At 35.5% G+C, this 18,876-nt stretch overlaps 1 protein-coding gene across 4 annotated transcripts in view; it reads right to left on the bottom strand.

The window, feature by feature from the left end:
• LOC113589895 (E3 ubiquitin-protein ligase rnf213-alpha-like) overlaps nucleotides 1-18,876 on the bottom strand; it is a 73,366-nt gene that overhangs the window by 33,861 nt on the left and 20,629 nt on the right. For 3 of the 4 annotated variants that reach the window (XM_035526126.1, XM_035526129.1, XM_035526127.1), the window contains exons 12-29: nucleotides 18,490-18,654; nucleotides 17,281-17,464; nucleotides 15,587-15,645; nucleotides 15,016-15,196; nucleotides 13,398-13,487; nucleotides 13,060-13,155; nucleotides 12,446-12,568; nucleotides 9,080-9,239; nucleotides 8,582-8,764; nucleotides 7,975-8,091; nucleotides 7,090-7,658; nucleotides 6,526-6,682; nucleotides 4,997-5,214; nucleotides 4,329-4,472; nucleotides 3,879-4,049; nucleotides 1,664-3,173; nucleotides 588-781; nucleotides 115-270 (exon numbers count right to left, since the gene is read on the bottom strand). In XM_035526126.1, the coding sequence (XP_035382019.1) occupies nucleotides 115-270; nucleotides 588-781; nucleotides 1,664-3,173; nucleotides 3,879-4,049; nucleotides 4,329-4,472; nucleotides 4,997-5,214; nucleotides 6,526-6,682; nucleotides 7,090-7,658; nucleotides 7,975-8,091; nucleotides 8,582-8,764; nucleotides 9,080-9,239; nucleotides 12,446-12,568; nucleotides 13,060-13,155; nucleotides 13,398-13,487; nucleotides 15,016-15,196; nucleotides 15,587-15,645; nucleotides 17,281-17,464; nucleotides 18,490-18,654 (4,477 nt within the window). The remainder of the gene's footprint in view (nucleotides 1-114; nucleotides 271-587; nucleotides 782-1,663; nucleotides 3,174-3,878; nucleotides 4,050-4,328; nucleotides 4,473-4,996; nucleotides 5,215-6,525; nucleotides 6,683-7,089; nucleotides 7,659-7,974; nucleotides 8,092-8,581; nucleotides 8,765-9,079; nucleotides 9,240-12,445; nucleotides 12,569-13,059; nucleotides 13,156-13,397; nucleotides 13,488-15,015; nucleotides 15,197-15,586; nucleotides 15,646-17,280; nucleotides 17,465-18,489; nucleotides 18,655-18,876) is intronic. The other variant, XM_035526128.1, reaches the window with a different exon arrangement.

Below are 18,876 nucleotides of genomic sequence, written 5' to 3'. Positions count from 1 at the left end.
ATTTGATCCCATTCATTTCTACACTTTTAGTTTCTATATTTGATTGCTTTCAAATACATAACCATTGCATCAACCTTAGTTTTGATAAGTGGGTTTGGTAAAAGTGGCTATGACCTCAGAGTTGTGTCGATCACATTCCCTGTTCTTTCTTTTTGTGTATTCCACCAGGTAGATGTGGGAGTCATTGCACCTCCAGATACGACCATCTGGGCACTGGATACGTCTCAACACAAACAGCTGGATAAGGAACCTGTACAGACCTTTGGACACCTGAAATAATAGCAGTTGTCAATAAAGAAATGTAGTAAAATAATTAGATTATATTTATTAGTAAAAGCTTGGCATTGTTTACAGTATTATGGCCTCTTACCCCAAGAGTTAATATTTTTTTTACCTTGTATAAATTGTATTGACTGTCTCTATGACTTACTGAAAATCTCTGGTGAATCAGTATATTACAAATACATCTATTAGGTTTGTTTGATAAAGTTTTTAATAAAGATATCAATTCACAGAGCAGAAATTAAAGGAATTAAACTACTCATATTCCAGGTGACTAAAGCTAGGAGCTGGGGAATAGCACTTACCACAGGAGGAATGTCAAAGTGGAAGACTCTTGGGACTTTATCCAGGGGTTTGTCCTCATACTGCTGTAGCTGGGTGGCAATGTCTTCAGTCCGCATCTGTGACTCACTTATCCGTATGGTTTTGTGTGTAAATCCCTCACTTTTGAGATTTTCTTCAGACACACTGACAAGATTTTTCACATACAGAGACTTCCCTGTTAAATGTAGAATGTGTGATGCATTAAAAATAATACATTTAACTATTACAAATTAAATAATTGGTCAAATGATCAATGTTTAAAAGTCTAAAAGAAAGATGAAACCAAAATTATATATATATATATATATATATATATATATATATATATATATATATATATATATATATTATATATATATATAATTAGTGGTCATTTGCTTGTGCATGTAGTTAAGGAACATTATGTTAAGGAACATTATGTTTCTTTATCTTTGAAGGTTTTGCATTTATCTTGTAGAATAGAAAATCTAGTGATTTTCTTTTCATTAAACACCATTATAATGTTTAAAAGATGATAGGTAACACTTTACTAAAAGGCATAGTATAGAAGGCTACATGACACATAAGCCCTTCTTTACAACTGACAAACATACATATGCATTTATACATGTTTATTCCAACAAGTGTAAAATGTCCTAACAGCTGTTTTTGCCAACTGACACAGATTTTGGTGACATTAGGATATGCCATGTCACTTTGTGGGGTGAAATGACATGGACCATTGACACTGACTTTGAAACTCAACTTTTTTTATGTTATGTTAGGGTGACACAGCTTGCCAAGTGAAGCATTTATAAATGTTTATGTATGTTCATGTCAGTTTTCATGAATGGATTATGTAGGTGCCTTGTAACCTTCTAAACCATGCCCTTTAGTAAAGTGTTATCAAATTATGTTTATCATTTTTAACAGAAGTATGATTTATATGGTTGCATTCAACAGGGGAAAGTTGGATCTTTAGTTACTTTGCTAGAAAAACTATTTTAAAAATTACAAATCTGTTCAAATTTGTAAGCAATATTGAGGCTTTACCATTTTAGTGAAACATGGACCTTACCCATTCCGGCATGTTCTGATAAAATCAGTTTTGTCCTCAGCTGAAATTGCTCATTACTGTGTAATTTTGAGAATCCAGTCTTAGCTTCAGATGATGTTTGATGCTTATATCTAAGGTACTGTTTAATTTCCTCATTCCGATTAGGTCTCTCAGTAACTGTCTTTTTGTATACATCAAAAGCAGTTGCAACATAACTATGATGTGCCTTTGAGTCACAGAAAATTATTAAATGGTAATTGTTTGGACAAGTGTCTCCTAGACTTTTGGACAGCTTGTAGAAAATTGATTCAAATTTTCTAGATACATCATGGTTGAGTTTGTCAGCATTCAGTAAGGAGTAGATCTTCTCATGGGTACTGCCAGGTTGCACAGCTCTTCTAATGATCAGCTCCACCTCTTCTGCAGTGGTGTCAGGGGTGCAGACCAGAACTTCATCAATACTTGGCAAAGGCTGGTCATTATCACTATACAGTGATAGGAAAAGTGGAAGTATTTCAACACCTTTACAGGTAATCAGATTGGGTTTATCCTCTTCCAAACTAAATGCCAGTTTTCTTTTAACAGTAAATGTTGCAGATTTTGCAAGATGGTTCAGTGTTTCCCCCAGCACATCTAAGTCCACAAATTTATCTGACACAAGTCCTGACAGTTTGCTGTGGTATGTCTTCCAAAGCATTACAATCTTCTCATCAGAAGTCTGTAGGTTTTCAAACGCTGCTGCAATCTGGTCCTCTGTCATTGTAAAAGAGATTTCATCAGTTCCATGCCCCCCTTTGAATTTCACTTGATTTTTAAGGACACTGTCCCTCATTTTCTCATATTTGTCACACCATTCTTGGACCCATTCCTCATCATTTTGATTTTTATCAATACATTCCATCACAATATCTCGATACTCATCAGTGACCTCAGATTCTCCATACCCTTCTGGTGCTTGATTGTTTTCTTCGCAAAATATGATTGCAGCTTTGATCTGTTCCTCACTAAATCCACTATCAAGAAAATATTTTATCATGTCTGGAAAATCGTTTAGGAATTTCCTCAGATCAAGTGAAGTTTGTGACCCACCAGTCTCAGCTGGGGTTTGGAGTGCTTTGGTGAATGCATGTTCTACATCACTATCTTTAATGTCTTCTTTCATGATGGACAACATGTTAAGGAGGCCAGTACTACTTTTCTTATCCTTCTTGAAAGCTGCCACAGAACAGCAGAGATAAACCAACTGTTTCGCTGTGAAATGATTCAAGTTGTAGTACATGTTCCTCTTCTGCTCTATGTACTTTAGCCATTCAGTGAGACAACCTCTCATGCTTTCACACAGGCCTTTCAGCTCATCAAGCAGAGGTCTGTGTCCCCTAATGTCCACATTTGTGATATCAAATTTCACCCAGATCTTTGCATCCTGTGTATGTTGACAGTATGCTCTCATCTCCCAGTCTTGAAACAGAATATGTCCAGCATCACGGAGCTCAAGGTATGATTCCCCCACATTGATTACATGCTCTAAAACCTGTGGGAAAAATCAAGTAAATACAACTCATACTGGTGCTTCTACTACTAGTAATACTCCTACTACTTCTAAAAACAACAAAAACAATAATAATAAATATTAAATTGCTAGGTCCAGCTACACTGTTAATAAAGGTGAACAAATATTATATATAATATCTATTGTGCGTTGCGGCCATCATGTAGTTGAACCAAGTCAGTTTACGTGCTGTTTTAGGCTCATGTAGCCAAGTAAATAAAATTTGTTTATAGAGCACATGTAAAATCAACTGCCATTGCCCAAAGTGTTTATGAATAGGGAAGTGGGAATGTTGAGGAGGGGGCCTTTAATGTCATGCTGCTTCCCCTCACTACTGACATCTACCAGCAACCATTATTCTTGCTTTTATCTTATCACATGTCTTATGTTTGTCCACGCCTCCCTCAGTTGGTGTATGTTAGACATTAGTAGCCACATGCCCAGGCTGTTGCCTTATTATGTTATTTAAGCCTGTTTAGTTGGTATGACCAATGTCGGACATTAACGTTATGTTGGCTCTTTTGTACATGGTAGTGCACATTTATGTTTGGTTTTGTTTTCGTTCAATTCATTAAACACTTCAGTTGGAGACTTGTGTCTTGGACACTTGGACACAATGTCAAAGTTTAATTGTGATATGAATGTCATGGAATGAATTATAATCTCAAACATAAACATGAGGCCTACCTCGGTGTAAATCGTGATTTCATCCTCACGGTTTTCAGCACTGGCAGTAATCAGCATGAGTTTGTTTTGCAAGTCTTTAAGCTCAGACAAGCTGTATTCCCTGTATTTATCATCATTTCCATCTACTGAGCTTTCTTTGCACCTTAAAGTGATGCAGTTTTCCAGAGTAATCTGTGATAAATTTATCCAACAATTAATATTGGGCAAAACTCTGAATAACTTTTCTACTTTCATAATTCGATTAAATTAAATCAAAGTTTTTAACTCTAAGCAAATCAGTTAAAACTGTGCTCTGCATCTTAAATGTGCTGAAACTAACTCAACAGTCAAAGCAAAAAACCTTTTCAAATTTCTGAATTAGGAGATAATTGATGACATGTAAGTTATGTTGACTTACAAGACTGTGATGTATGACCAGAAAAATGCTTAATTAACATTTGATGTATGTACCTTTGATCCAGGTGCAGATGTGTTTTTAATAATGTAAATGCCACTCTGATTTATATCTGTGGCCTGCCGCAAGGATGACCTCTCCACAGATCCATGTGTTTCATAGGCTATTTTCAGCCACTCCCTATTGTTGCAGGAATCCCTCTAAAAATATGTGATCATAAAGTGTTTATGATATGTTATAAAGAGGCATGTTTTTGAAGCAGAAATGTGATTGTGATTGTGATAGTGGAGTAATGGCCGAGCATCTTCTGTGGGACAGAGAGGCAGCCCGGGTGCACCAGAGGTTGGATACATTTGGAAGCACCTGAGTCTTATTGATGGCTGCCTTTTAAAACACTGCATTCTCTTTCATAAGGCGACTAGATTTAGAGTATTATCATTTGCAAAGACTTCTTAAATACAACTTGCTGTGCAACATAAACCTATCTTCAGTGATGAACGAGTGAAGGTTCGTTGGGTGTCTTGGGTCTGGGACAGACACCCTCACCTGTGCAACTCAGATAGGATTTTGGCTTTTATTAAACACAACAGCATTGATAGCATTAAGCAAAATGAAAACCCTTTAAAGTCACTGCCAACAGAAGTGCTCCTGGCCACTAGGGGCATTTCACACAGAGCACTGAACTAATGTCACCATCCACAGGACACGTTACAAGTCATCTTACCAGTTTAACTTCAAGGTTTCTGTCACTTTCTATAGCAGAGGTGAGCTTGGAGATGGCTTGCAGAAGGTCTTCAACTCCAGATTTTTCAGAGAGCTGAAATATTATTGGTGCAGCAGCAGATATGGCATCTCTGAAGCAGCACACTTTGCCAATATCCATGGCATTTTCTCCAGCAGAAATGGACGCAAGCTCCACAAATGCACTTAGCTCTCCAGTGTCTACAAAAACAAAAATACATTGATTATTTATATCAATAAATGGTAATGAAATGTAATGAAAACAACAAATATTCAAAAGATCAAGAATTAAGAAATCAATGGCAACATTGTTCTGTACAGCAATAAGTTGGGATCCTCAAAGTAAATATGTTCCCTCAACAGACAGAAGGCTATTCTAAACTTTTTGTGTTTTTGGGTACATTTTCCTCATTACAAGGTTATTCTGCAATGTTATTTCATTTTTCCTTATTTAATAATAAAGCATTGTACTTTCATTATTGCTATTGCAAATAAATTTGAATTAAAAACAAAGAATAAATTATTCTTTTTCCATACATATCTTTATTCATATACTTTTTTTTGTATAGCTATATAATACATTTTACCTATACATATAAATACATGTAATAATATTTTATTTATTTATCCTTTTTTTTTTAATGGGATGACTGGTACATCAGATACTGAGCAAAGAACTTGATGACATCAAAACACAAATCAAGGTTCTTTATTGAAAAGCAAACCCAGTTATACAAACAAAAATCATGACAAGAAGTGGCTGTTGATGTTGTTTGTATGTTTTGGTACTCTAAATGAGCTTTTAGAAGTAAGTGTTAGCATAGTCTGTTTAGGTAAACTAGCCCTTGGTTTTGATCCTATTTGACAGACTGCTTCAGTTTTTCAGAACATGAGTGCAATATGTTTTTTCAGAGTTGTTTTACATCCCTTATTGTTCTTCTATAAACAGCTCTCTGGACATTTCACAGACATAATTTGGCTTTAATTTGTATATTGATTATACACTGTTGCTGACTCTATAAGGAAGCCTTGCTGACTCTATAAGTAAGCTTCAGCTGGTTTACAACATAGCAGCCTGTATCCTTACTAGTAAAAGTAAGTTAGAGATAATTACCCTTATTCTGTTTACAAATACTGGCTTTCTGCAAATACTGCTAAGATTTGCAATGATTATGAAGCCTTATTCTTGGCCTAGATTTTACATTGTTATTATCTTGAAGCATTATAGCCCTTCATGACCACCTTGCTCAACTGAGGCAGGTATTATGGAACTCCCTAGGATCAGCTGCAACTCAAATCATCTGCAACATATTTCTGAGATTCCTGTGATATATTTTTATTGTGGGACAAAGCATATATATATATATATATATATATATATATATATATATATATATATATATATATATATATATATATATATATATATATATATATGTATGTGTGTGTGTGTGTGTGTGTGTGTGTGTGTGTGTGTGTGTGTGTGTGTGTATTCATTGCTTGTACATTTACCTTTTATAATCTCTTTAATCCAGGAGATGAATCCTCTTTTGAAACATTCATTAAGTTCTTTCACAAAACCAATTGCATCCTTTGGGATATCCTTCACTTTGTTCCCAACTTTGTAAAAGTCGTGAGTGAGATCATGCAAGCACTTGTTGCCAATATCCTGTTGTTTTAATTACACAATATACCATCAATTGAACACATAAAAACAAAAGGCATAATTACTATTACAGTCATCAGATTCTCCATGGATCATAGAAGGGCACATGCCACTGGACTGACTCTAGGTTACCCTGTCATTATATTCTTAATAACTGAAGGATTACTGAGGATTTTAATAGGCAATATCTGCATTTACGTTAAATGATTAAGTGAAAGAAATTGTTTTTTTCAAAGGAGTGAGATTTTTCACTGGAAATGGTTTGAGTACAAAATACAATCAAATAAAAAACCCATTTAACAAAAACACCCTCTATTTTCCATTGTTTTGATGTGGTAAAATTACATTGTGTTTTCCCTATGATATTTCAACTTGACTGGGAAAAAATATGTATATAATTTATAACATACCCCAAGATGTTCAATCACACCAAAGTCTCCAAGCTGAAGATGACCTTTTAAATCATTGATCACTTTTGCATTTTCTTCTGCAAACTGAAGCTCTCTATAACGGTTAATGCGTTCTTCTGTGTTATTAATCCAGGTTGTATTGGCATCTTCACTAAAAACTTCAGCCATTATCTGCAGTTCCTTGTGCACACAATGCTTAAACTTGCCCAGTTTATTCTCGAAGTCTTGCAGTTTCATTGAGAGATCCTTAAGCTCCTCGTATGATTTTCTAACTTTTTCTAATGTCGGTTTGAAAATTTTACCATGGACTTGATCCAGTGGAATTAATTCAACATTTTTAAAGTCAGTATCCTTGGCTTGTTTTACTGTTTCCTTCCATGTTTCTTTGAAATATGTACTTTTATACAAGACCTCAATCTTTTCAAACATCTGAATATCAATTAAGTATGTATAATTTCCACCTTCTGATTCAGGTTCTTCCTTGAGCAACATTTCCATTATAGCTTTCAGAGAACGTTTTTCATTGACAAGGTCTATTGAAGAAGTAGACTCAAGCAGTTCTACATCAACTGAAAAAAACAACTATTAGTATTACAATAATTTTACCTTCAGTTAATACATATACACTTTTAGGGCAGTCACAATGATTAGTAAGTCTAGTGCTTCCAACAGAACCTGTTTATGTAATCAACAGTGTAACTAAAAAGAGGTTTGATTACTACACATCTCAGTTTCATACCAGATCATAACCAAAGTTGGTTTTCTGTGCAACACTGTCATTTAAAAATTGCTTCATGTCCAACTGTTTGTCAATTTTTTGTTAATTTAGAAAGAATAATGTCAATCTTAACTAACAACTTAACAAAGGTAACAAACAAATCTTACCTTGCATGCCCTGGCTGAGATCATAGAGTGCTTTTATTTGGCTTTTCCTTTCTTCAAAGGATCTGATCTCCTTGTTTGCCTGTTCTAATCCATTTTGGAATCTTTTGCTGTTGTTTCCTAAATTAAAATCAGTTTATTTATATTACAGTCACATCACTACCCAACTACATGAAACTATCCATCATTTTTCATTAACTTTGGCAGTACATCGCTATGCAACAAGTGTCAACATTAAATTAAACAAAAAACATTAAAACTACACATGTGCAGTTTTAATTTTGTGGTCTTAGGAACACACTGTATATGTTGAAATTCTTAACTCTCATCCAATTTACTGTACTAACTTGAACTAAGAAAGACCAAAGATTAAAACTGATTAAATACATATTATATATTGCACTGTATAAATATAAAAGAAGAGCAAATTTCAGTAGAAAAACTAGTCACACAATGCAAAACATTTCTACATTACTTCATTTAGGTGATTTACCTTTTTTAAAAAACACATTACAGAGAAAATGTAACTCTAAAAATGATCTGTGATCTTTTAATTAAATTTTTAAAATTAGATTTCAAGCTTTCCACAATTTTACAAAAAGTTCCTTACCTAGTAGGAACCTATTGACATTTTCTTGCTCATTAATGATGGTTTTAATTAGTTTGCATGGTATTGATTTGTTCATAATTTCCTCAAGCAACTGCTCCATCAGTGTGTAAGTTCTGTCAATCAGGCTCTGTGCTTGTGTTGAAAGGTTTGCCATGTGGTCTTTGTGCTTTTGCTGGTGTTCATCTGCAAAAGGATGAGAAGAGGTTATATACTGTGAAATATCCAATATTTCAGTTGATTACATCAGTTACTCAGTGGCAAGTGTGGGTATAAAGATATTGTAACTCAGTCATTAAATGATAATTGATCACAGTTAATTTTACTTTATCTCAACTTATTCTTGATCTTCCTCAAAAATGGATTTTAATAAGGGTTATTCTAATATCCACACACACAAATTATTAATGACATCTGCACTTGAAATACAGAAAACACTATCAATGCAAAAGTGTATTAATAAACTAATCTAAATTTAAAAAAACAGGATGAAAGTCTTACCCAGAATCGAGAAAACACATTTCAGTTCTTTATCATAAAGTAGATAAAAGTAATCTTCAGAGCTCCAATTTATGTTGCTCAGTTTGTTTTCAATAATGACTGACATCAAATTTCCATATTTATGTCTTTCAGTCTCTGAGATCTTCTTTAAGAGATTAAACTAGTTGAAAAGACAGATTTTTATATTTGTAAAAATGTGCCACTGAACAATCTGTACATAAACTGAAAATATTTTTGATATTTTTCAAATACACACACACACACACACACACACACACACACACACACACACACACACACACACACACTACTGATAACCTGTTCTGCACAACATGGAAGCTCCTATCAGGCATCACTGCAGCACAATACATGCAGGGCTCAGAAAGGCATTGGTAAGAACACCAGAGGAGCCAAGCACCAGCTACTGGTGGCTCAAACCCAAGACTGTAAAACAAACCTGCACCACCTGATTTACTGCAAGAAAATTTGATTTAATGAGTTCATGCCCCACACATGGATCCTGTAATGCATGAGACTGTATAACATCAACAGGACTCTAAGAGCCTTCACAAAGAACTCAATGGGGCTTTGGAAGACAGCCCTAGAGGCCCACTCCAAGCCAATAGCACAAGTCACCATCAAGTGGGGGATTGCCCACTGCTAGAGATGCCTGGTGCTGTTCTGCATAGAATCCATCATTGAAATCCTCAAAAAGAGTGGATCCTCTATATGACATCAAATTGTATGCCAGAAGTGAATGAGATATTGGCTAACTAATCCACCTCACCAAGATATTTAGCAATGACATCAGAATGTCATTCAGACTGGATAAATGTGATCAGATGGTTACAAGAAGAGGAGAGGTAGTTAGAACTGAGGGGATTGTACTATCAAAAGGCAACATAATAGATGATGAAAGCGGCTACAAATACCTTGGAATCCCACAGACAAATGGGAATTATAAAGAGAGTTCAGCTACAGCCAAATACCTACAAAGAGTGAGGCAAGTCCTGAGAAGTCAGATGAATGGGAAGGACAGGATCCAGGATATTAACACCTACACATTACCAGTCATCAGACCTGCTGACATAATAAGATGGTCAAACAGGAGCTAGAAGCCACTGACATCAAGACAAGGAAACTCCTCGCAATGCATGGTGGGATTCGTCCCGAATCCAGCACTGTGAGAGCATACACTAAGTAGAAGGAAGGGGGGCTGAGGACTAGTGAGCACCAGAGCCATTGATTAAGCAACCAAGATCCGTCGGGTACAACAGGATGATGGTCCCAAGTGATAAAGTGCTTAGTTACTACCACAGACCATAGAGACCTGAGGAGGATCAGAATGAAGAGAAGCATGAACCATCATAGGAAGATAAACCCCTGCACAGTATTTACCACTGACTGTGTAGTAAAAATGCATACATTTATGAATTCTTGATTGGGGCAACACCCTAAACATAGGGAAATGATTATTAATTATTAATAATTAATTACTGAAGGTGAATTTGTATCATATCAGTCTCATTCCGAATTAGTTAATATCCTGTGCAATACCATTTGTTAAAATAGATTAATTGATCCAGGTTCAGGACCCTGTTGCAGTCACTGAGGAGCACTGTGGACTCAAAGTTCACACAGTCAAGTGTGAAGAAAAAGAAGAAAAAAAAAACCTTTATTCAAGTTTGGTATTGTTGCCATATTTGGGAGGCAACGTTTGAGAAAGGTTAGAATTCAGTGGTCCTTCAGGAATGTGGACTTTTAATACATCTTATTCTGGAATGTGAATTTATCTGAAAGTTCCATGAACTGTGTTGTATGGTCTTTGAGTTCACAAAGCTAAGTCTGCATGAGACATGTGTCCCTGCGGGACTTGTAAACCTTTCTTACCAAAGCTTTGAAGACCTGATAAGAGGGTTGAAATGAAACTTTCCCTCGCTGAACCAGGAAGGGTTCTGGTCTCGATAACTGAGGTCCTGTAGGATGGGTGTTGTTGTGGGTTGTGGGTTATCTTAGGGGTGAGAATGTGGTCAGGATCAAGAGAAGTCTACATTCTCTACTACAGGCTGATTTGGGAAAAATCCTACTGATGGCTGAAAAGGCTGGACTGAAAGACAGCACAGAGGCACTTATCATTTAAAATGTAAAATGTTAATGTAAGTGTAATTATGGCAGCAAAAGCACAAGCTCTGAATACAAGATCAATCATACCAGGCAAGACCCCAGATGCAGTCTGTGCAAAGATGCACCTGAGACAATCCAGCACATAACAGACGGATGCAAGATGGTAGCAGGCAGAGCATGCAGGGAATGCTATAACCAAGTGGCTGGCATAATACACAGAAAAATCTGTGCTGAGTATTGGCCGGAAATTCCCCAAGTACACCCCAGAAGGTGTTGGAGAATGACCAAGCTAAGATACAGACGGACAAAATCGTAATGGCTAACCAACCAGACTTAGTAGTGATGGACATATAGTAGAAGAGGGCCATAGTGACATATGTAGCAGTCCCAAGTGATTGCAACAAGGAACAAGGAACAAGGAACACTAAAAGTTTGAGAAATACCAAGGGCTGAAAGACGAGCTAGAAAAGATGTGGAGGGTGAAGGCAAAAGTGATTCTCATGGTAAATAAGTGGTAACATGTCTACTGTCACCATGGTAACTTCCCAACAGTTTAAGTATGCCTGATAAATGTGACAGGTGATTTGTTAAGGTGATTTGTTAAGTTCAGGTTCAAGCAGCTAACATACACTTTCAAACAATTTCAATGAGAGCATGCATTATTTATCAAGATGATCCGACTCTTGCTCTTTCCAACAACTAGAAAAGTGATGTTTTGGTGTCTTCTCATATTGCAATTTTTATCCCCTATATGTCTTGAGTATCTTGGCTGGATGTTTGTTGTGTATTGTGTCCTAGTGTTTGTAATTTGTGTTTGTTCCATCTTGTGTTTGTTACCTATTTGGATTAAAGACAGATTAGCATATGTGCGCATCTACATCCCTCACCATGTAGGTACACGTGGTTTGTCCAGACGCATTAGGTATGTGGGTGGGTGCCCCATATTATTGGATAGTTTTAGCATAGTGTACTCTGTTAGCTTGTCCGTGTTCCGCTATAGGATTAGGTAACATACAATAAATACAGAACAGGACAGTTGCAATGTTGTTCTTTTTTGCTTACACAACATTCTAGACCTCTTTCCAAGTTAGAACCATGCAATATCAATCTTTTAACTGCTTTAGGCTATATATCTTACCCTGAAACCATGCAATATCAATCTTTTAACTGCTTTAGGCTATATATCTTACCTTGAAACCATGCAATATCAAACTTTTAACTGCTTTAGGCTATATATCTTACCTTGAAATCATGCAATATCAATCTTTTAACTGCATTTTCTGCACAACTTGACAGACAATCCTCCATTGCTGGACAAACAGCAGACCTATCACAGTAGATTCTCACTTGTTCCATGTCACTTTTCTGTTCAAACACATTAGTGTGTTGGGGTTCAAATGTATTATATTGTGTAGAGAAACAAACATTAAATATAAATAATAACATAGTATCCATGGAAGAATTCAGTCAAAGACTTTTCGGTAGAAAGATAAGTCACTGTATTTTCTGCATTACCTCGTTCCTTTAGGCAAGTGTTAATATCTAGAGATTGTTTTGACTTTAATGCCCCTTGACTGTAAAACTGTTAGGTCTATATTGTGTATAATGTGTATAATGATGTATAATGTCAATTTTGCCATTCTGGCTAGCAGTTAGCAACTGACTGCTTCTCAAATTGAAAGAAATAGCTAGGTAATCACCTAACTCCACCATCAACTATGTGCAATTACATTATAGTTATACTTATAAAATGACATATTAATCATTGCCTACCTGGATTGATATGGGATAGAAAAAATTATGCATGCCCACTTCTAAATCTGGGAACCTTTTAAATAACTATGTCTTTAACTTGCCTTTTGCAGGTTTTCTATGAAGAGTGCCTTTAAGTCTTTCTCCCACTGTCTTTGCCAAAAATCTGGCAGTGGAAGTTCAAATAATGTATTCCAGTCCTGAAGAAGAAAACACTTGCATTAGTTTAGTATTTCTAGCAATGGAAAATGGGTATTGGTGAATTATTTCTAGCAATGAAACACAGGTATTAATTATTTTAAGCACTATGTACAGAGCTTTACATAGTAACAACATCCATATATTTAATTAGTTTTTTTCTGAATACTTGCCAATTTACATAGAAAATGTGATTAAGGAAATATTTAATTATTGCAAAATTAACTGAAAGAAATATACATACTTTCATGGTCAATGCCCCGCCTTGTTTCTGCCTTCTGATGCAGAATGACATTTCTTGCATTAATTTTGAAATGTCAAGAGTCTCTAAAATCTGCAATTAAAAATTCACATTACAGTGTACATTCTGCAAAATCCCTTTAGTATCTGTTGACAAAAGGAACAGCAGCCAAAAATGATCCACTCCTTCCAATTCAAACAATATTCTGTAATTTTGCTTTTGTGCCATCTGCTTAAACCTCAAGCACTTGAATCTAACATATCTAATATCTAACCAGATCTTACACTGAAAAAGTCCAGTGTCTCACACATCTGAAACCATTCTTAATGTTTTTACTGGAGCTAATCATTGTAATAATACAGGAAATATGAATATCTCCTGGCCTTTGGAATCATCAGAAAAGGTGTCACAGAATGTGCCCCTTCCCACTCTTCACGTGGTATGGCCTGCCGCGTGCTGTAGGAGTTCATCATTTTGTTTGTAACCATGCCTATGTAGTCAGCACACACCTGCACCAGGTTATTATTGTAATGTTTGTGTATAAATCCCGGTTGGTGTGTGCATCCCTGTCGGTCTTTGTTCTTGATCATGTTCACGTACGTGTTGCACATTATGTTTGTAAGCCGTGTTCGAGGTTACACATGTTCTCCTTGTCTGTTCTATGTGAGTGCCACTGTGTTTGTTATTCGTGTTTGTGTAATAAACGTCTGTCTGCGTCGAGGGAGTCTGTGTGTCCTGCAGCACTCGGGCTCCTACAAGTGGTCAAAATAAAATTTACTAGATGACCAGCCGTTGACAGGCATGTCATATTTGTGCGATTTATTTCACCTTTCTTCGTCAACCTTCAAAAAATTTCTAAATATTATTTATTTAAAATACCTACTCAAAATATCTAAGTTGCATAAAACATGATCAGTGAGACGGTCAGGTAGGATTTTGGAGAAGAGCCTGATAAGTACAGGAGCCATCTGTGGGATTTGTTATAAGGAAAAGCCTTTTTAAAATTCCAGTCATCCCCACGTTCTTCCAGTTCTAGTCATCAACATTCCAAGTGATCACAAATGCATAAATGATCATGATGTCACGATCAGTCCCTTCCAGGTCCCATGTTCCGTGTTTTTCTTGTCTTGTGTTTTTTAGTTCCGTTCCATAGTTTCGTTTTCTCTACCCTTCGTTTGATTTTCAACACCTGTCCCTAGTTTCTACCTTGTTTATGTGGCTATGCTTGTTTCTTGACTCCGTGTATGTATATTTGAATCATTGTGCTTAAGTTTGTTTTCCCAGCCTTTGTGTTTCTTAGCCCCGAGTTTTCCAAGTGTCTTTTGTTATAGCCTGCTTCTCCCGTTTGCCTTCATGTGTTTTTGTTATGTATCCATGTACTCTCCGTGTCGCCTCTTTGACCCTGGACTGCCTTAACGACTCTGATTCTGGATTTACCCTGAACAAATTTTGCTCTTTGCCGCACATGCGTCCGCCTCCTTACCACTCAGCGTTACACATGATGCTTGATTCTGCATTGCATTATATTTTTGATCGCATTACTTACTTCAGATCAGTTTCTTAGCCATTATATAATATAAAAATATAATTTGTAATCAAAATTGTAAGTAAGATAATTTACCTCATCATCTGGATGATAGACAAAGTAGACAGTGAAGGCATTCAAAAGCCATAATACTGAGAGAACATTCTCATAGTGCGTTATCCGACCAGCATCCGATAGAGACTTTTTAACGACGTCCATCGTTGTCACCAGACAGCAGTGCACATCATTTTTTGACAGTTCTGACCTTTCTTCGCTGCTTAATAAAAAAAAATTAAAAAATTATATATATATATATATATATATATATATATATATATATATATATATATATATATATATATATATATATATATAAATATAAAGGGCCAAACATGAATGGTCAGCATTGCTATAAGGAGAGATTATAACAGTATGGAACATTGGAATGTTATTAGATTAAATCATTTTATGTGAACAAAAACTATACAAAACATAACAATCCACATGCAGCTTTTGCACACAACTATCTGTATTTAATACAGGAAAGTCACTAATGCTATCCTGAATTAAATACAGAATGGGTATTGGTGCATTCTTTGCTACAAAGAATACATATACGGCAGTTATTCTGTAGATATACCAATACATTTTCAGTTAATCAATTTACCTTTCTTTTAGCCACTCCTTGATCTGCTCAGCAATAGTTTTCACAACTCTATGCAGTTTCTGCAAGATTAAATCAGAAGCACATCAGATCCTTTCTGAATGCCTAATTCATAAGTGCACTCAATAGTTATCACATATTTAGAAAGTAACATATATTTGTAAAATAACAGCTATTCTCACATATTTCAGATCAGACACTATAGGCACAGACACAAATGTATGAAGTCTTTGGCACCATTTTTCAAATTCAAAATTATGCAAAAATTATGTTTCAAATGCAAAAACCTGCTCTGCCACATCTATACATTGTAAGTTGCACTGGATAACAGTGTCTGCCAAATGTTGTTGTCATGGTTGTTCACGCCTAGTATCCATGTTTCTATTGTTTCCATGTCTCATGTGATTGCTTTGCTTCCGTATTTCGTTTTCTCTGACCTTCATTTGTAGCACCTGTGTCTAGTTAACATTTATTCTAACATGTATTCCTAAAACTCTCTGTGTTGGTAATATGGCCCTGGACTACTCTGATGACTACGACTCTGGATTTGCCCCTAATAAATCTTGCTCTTCTCCACACATGCGTCCACCTCCTTACTACTCACCGTTACAGCCATAATTGTAAATATAGCCATGTCTAGGAAGACATATTTTAAAAATGCCTCCCTTACCGTGACCTCTATGTTTTAATATTTTTAAGACTATAAAAATCCTAGTGGTAATAAGATATGTAGGTTGTTCATTTGCAGAAACCACTCAAGGGTGAATTTCCAGATTTCAATATATCTCAGAACAGTGTTTCCTAAAAGAATTATCCCTAAGAGGATTAAACAAAAGTGTAGAGTTGTTGACACTGTCCAAGCTCAAGTCTGGGAAAAAAGCAACACAAGCTGATAGTCAAAAAAGTGACTAGCACTTCTGAAATCTTTGCTGATCTTTGATCAGTGAACACAACAGGATAAAAAGAAAGTGGCATCTGAAGCATGGTTGAGCACTGTCGGCAGGAGCCCGGATGAATCAAAGGGTAATTATGATTGGTTGTACCAATAGCCCAGTTGTTGGTTCCCAAAATGGAACTATGGTCTATGTGCTACAAAAGACTAATTCAGATGGTTTGGGTTGTTTAAATAATGTAACCCTTATATTTTTGGACTGCTTTTTTTGTTAAAACTGGATTAACTTCAATTCACATCTGAGCATAATTTTCTGAACCCAAAACCACAGGATAAACCACTAAAGTTCAAATTTTACTATTTCGGGGAAAATTGTCTATTACACAGAAAAATGTTAATTTACCTATTCAGAATTTTCATAGACATGAGTTTTGTAGTGATGATACATGCAGGGATGAGGGGTTCAAGCATTTAAATTTTTTAGGTAGAAGATAATAAACATTGAGTGAAGCCTGATTCACAACATTAGTAACAGCTCTCCAGCTCTATACTTGTTAGTGAATTATACTTTTTTATTTCTTGAAATAATTTCAGTACAACTTTAACTTTCATGGGAGAATGAAATAAGGACCCTTGAAGTACTCCTGCTAAACAGCGATTTTTGCACCAAACAAATTTTCATTATTTTGAACTTAACATTAAACTTAATTCAAGCTGTCATTTGGTGGAACAGTTGGCTAACCCAATAAAGCACAAGCAAGTATAAATTAAAACTGTCTATAGATTCAGCACAATTAATACTTACACGAAAACTGTGACGTGACTGCCATTTTAACAGTTGTAGCAAGAATTCGTGTGGGGTCATGCTCAGGGTAGATAAAAGCTTCATCTCGTCATGTTCCACATCAAACACATCTAAAACCGAAGCAGTAAATCCTTTGCATTTCTTTAATTGGCTAGAGTGTGTCTTGATCATTTCACAAAGGTCTCTGAAAAAAATGGATTAAAGGTTAGTAAGTAATGTATATTTACAATAAATCAACTTAAATGCTAAAAAAAACTACATTTATTTTATGCAAAGGAATTTATACTAAAAGGCTGGTGTTGAGTTAAAGGTTGTACTAGGTGTACAGTAAATTTTCACTCACTTTAGTTATAATGAGGCTTTGATATTACTTCAACTTTAGTTTTACTGTACAGGGTTAATGTAATAAAATGTTTAAGTAAAAGAAAGGTAAAGTAGTGAGCCTGTATTCTCATAAGGTGATCTGTGATCTCAGTAGAGTGGCCTTTTAGGGTCTCTCTTTCAGGTTTAAAGTGTGTTTGAAAGCATGAAAATGTGTTTCAGTAGGTATCTCAGGACATGGTGCAGAGAGCTTCAAGGCCACTGAGCAGGAGCAAAGTGGATTATTCACGTCTGTTTTAGCAACAGGTATCAAGTGGTACAAGAAACACTTATCAATAGTAGGTGTGCAAAATGAGATCATTAAAAAAAAGAAATCTCTCATTTGAATATAAAGGTACTAAACTCTAACTGGTATACGTATTAAATATTCATCTGCATAATGGTAAAAAATGCATGATTTGGACATAATGGTGAAAACTGCAAAGATCAATAGTTTAAAAAAAGGCAGGGCAATTATATAATTGCCCTTGGAAAACTGTATAAAAATTAAACTCTTGTGTACCCCTCAGACATTCGCTGGTGGGTGCCTCAGTAGAAGTTTTCCATATACACTTTAAAAGGTCAATCCAGTGCAAATCAACACATCAAAGCAGTTCATTCTCATTGCTGCTATAACTAAATATTAAGCACAATTGCATTATTTTATGCTCGTCATCATGGGCATTATTTCCAACATATATGAAAGTATTACTGCTGTCACCACACCCCTGTACTATCTTTAATCTGGTTCACTGACATTTCAACTTCTGTAACTTAAAATTAGTCAATTATTAAGTATTTATTATGATTTACATGATACTCATGTATGTAGATGAAAAGTAACTAAACCTTTGTGTTGACATCCATGGTATATATTCTTGTCCATATTTTAGCATCTGATCATAATCTGCTGGCAACACCGCATAAAAGAGTGACATCATCCATACAGCTCCTTTTTTTGACTTGTTTCTGCAGGCTTGGTCGAAGACATACTGCACAGCCTTGGCAATTACACTAAAGTAGGGAATTCATTTTTATGAGTAAAACAGAACTGCAAAGTTATAGAAACTGTTACTAGTAATTCTTTGACATTATTACTAGCCCAGCTACTTGATAATATAGCACTCAATAGGCCTCATGCAAAAACAAATTCATTCAAAATGGAACTATGGTCTATGTGCTACAAAAGACTAATTCAGATGGTTTGGGTTTTTTAAATAATGTAACCCTTATATT

The sequence above is a fragment of the Electrophorus electricus genome, chromosome 5 (genome assembly GCF_013358815.1).
Source record: "Electrophorus electricus isolate fEleEle1 chromosome 5, fEleEle1.pri, whole genome shotgun sequence".
Classification (NCBI taxonomy): Eukaryota; Metazoa; Chordata; class Actinopteri; order Gymnotiformes; family Gymnotidae; genus Electrophorus; species Electrophorus electricus.
This window is presented reverse-complemented; position numbering and strand designations above follow the sequence as displayed.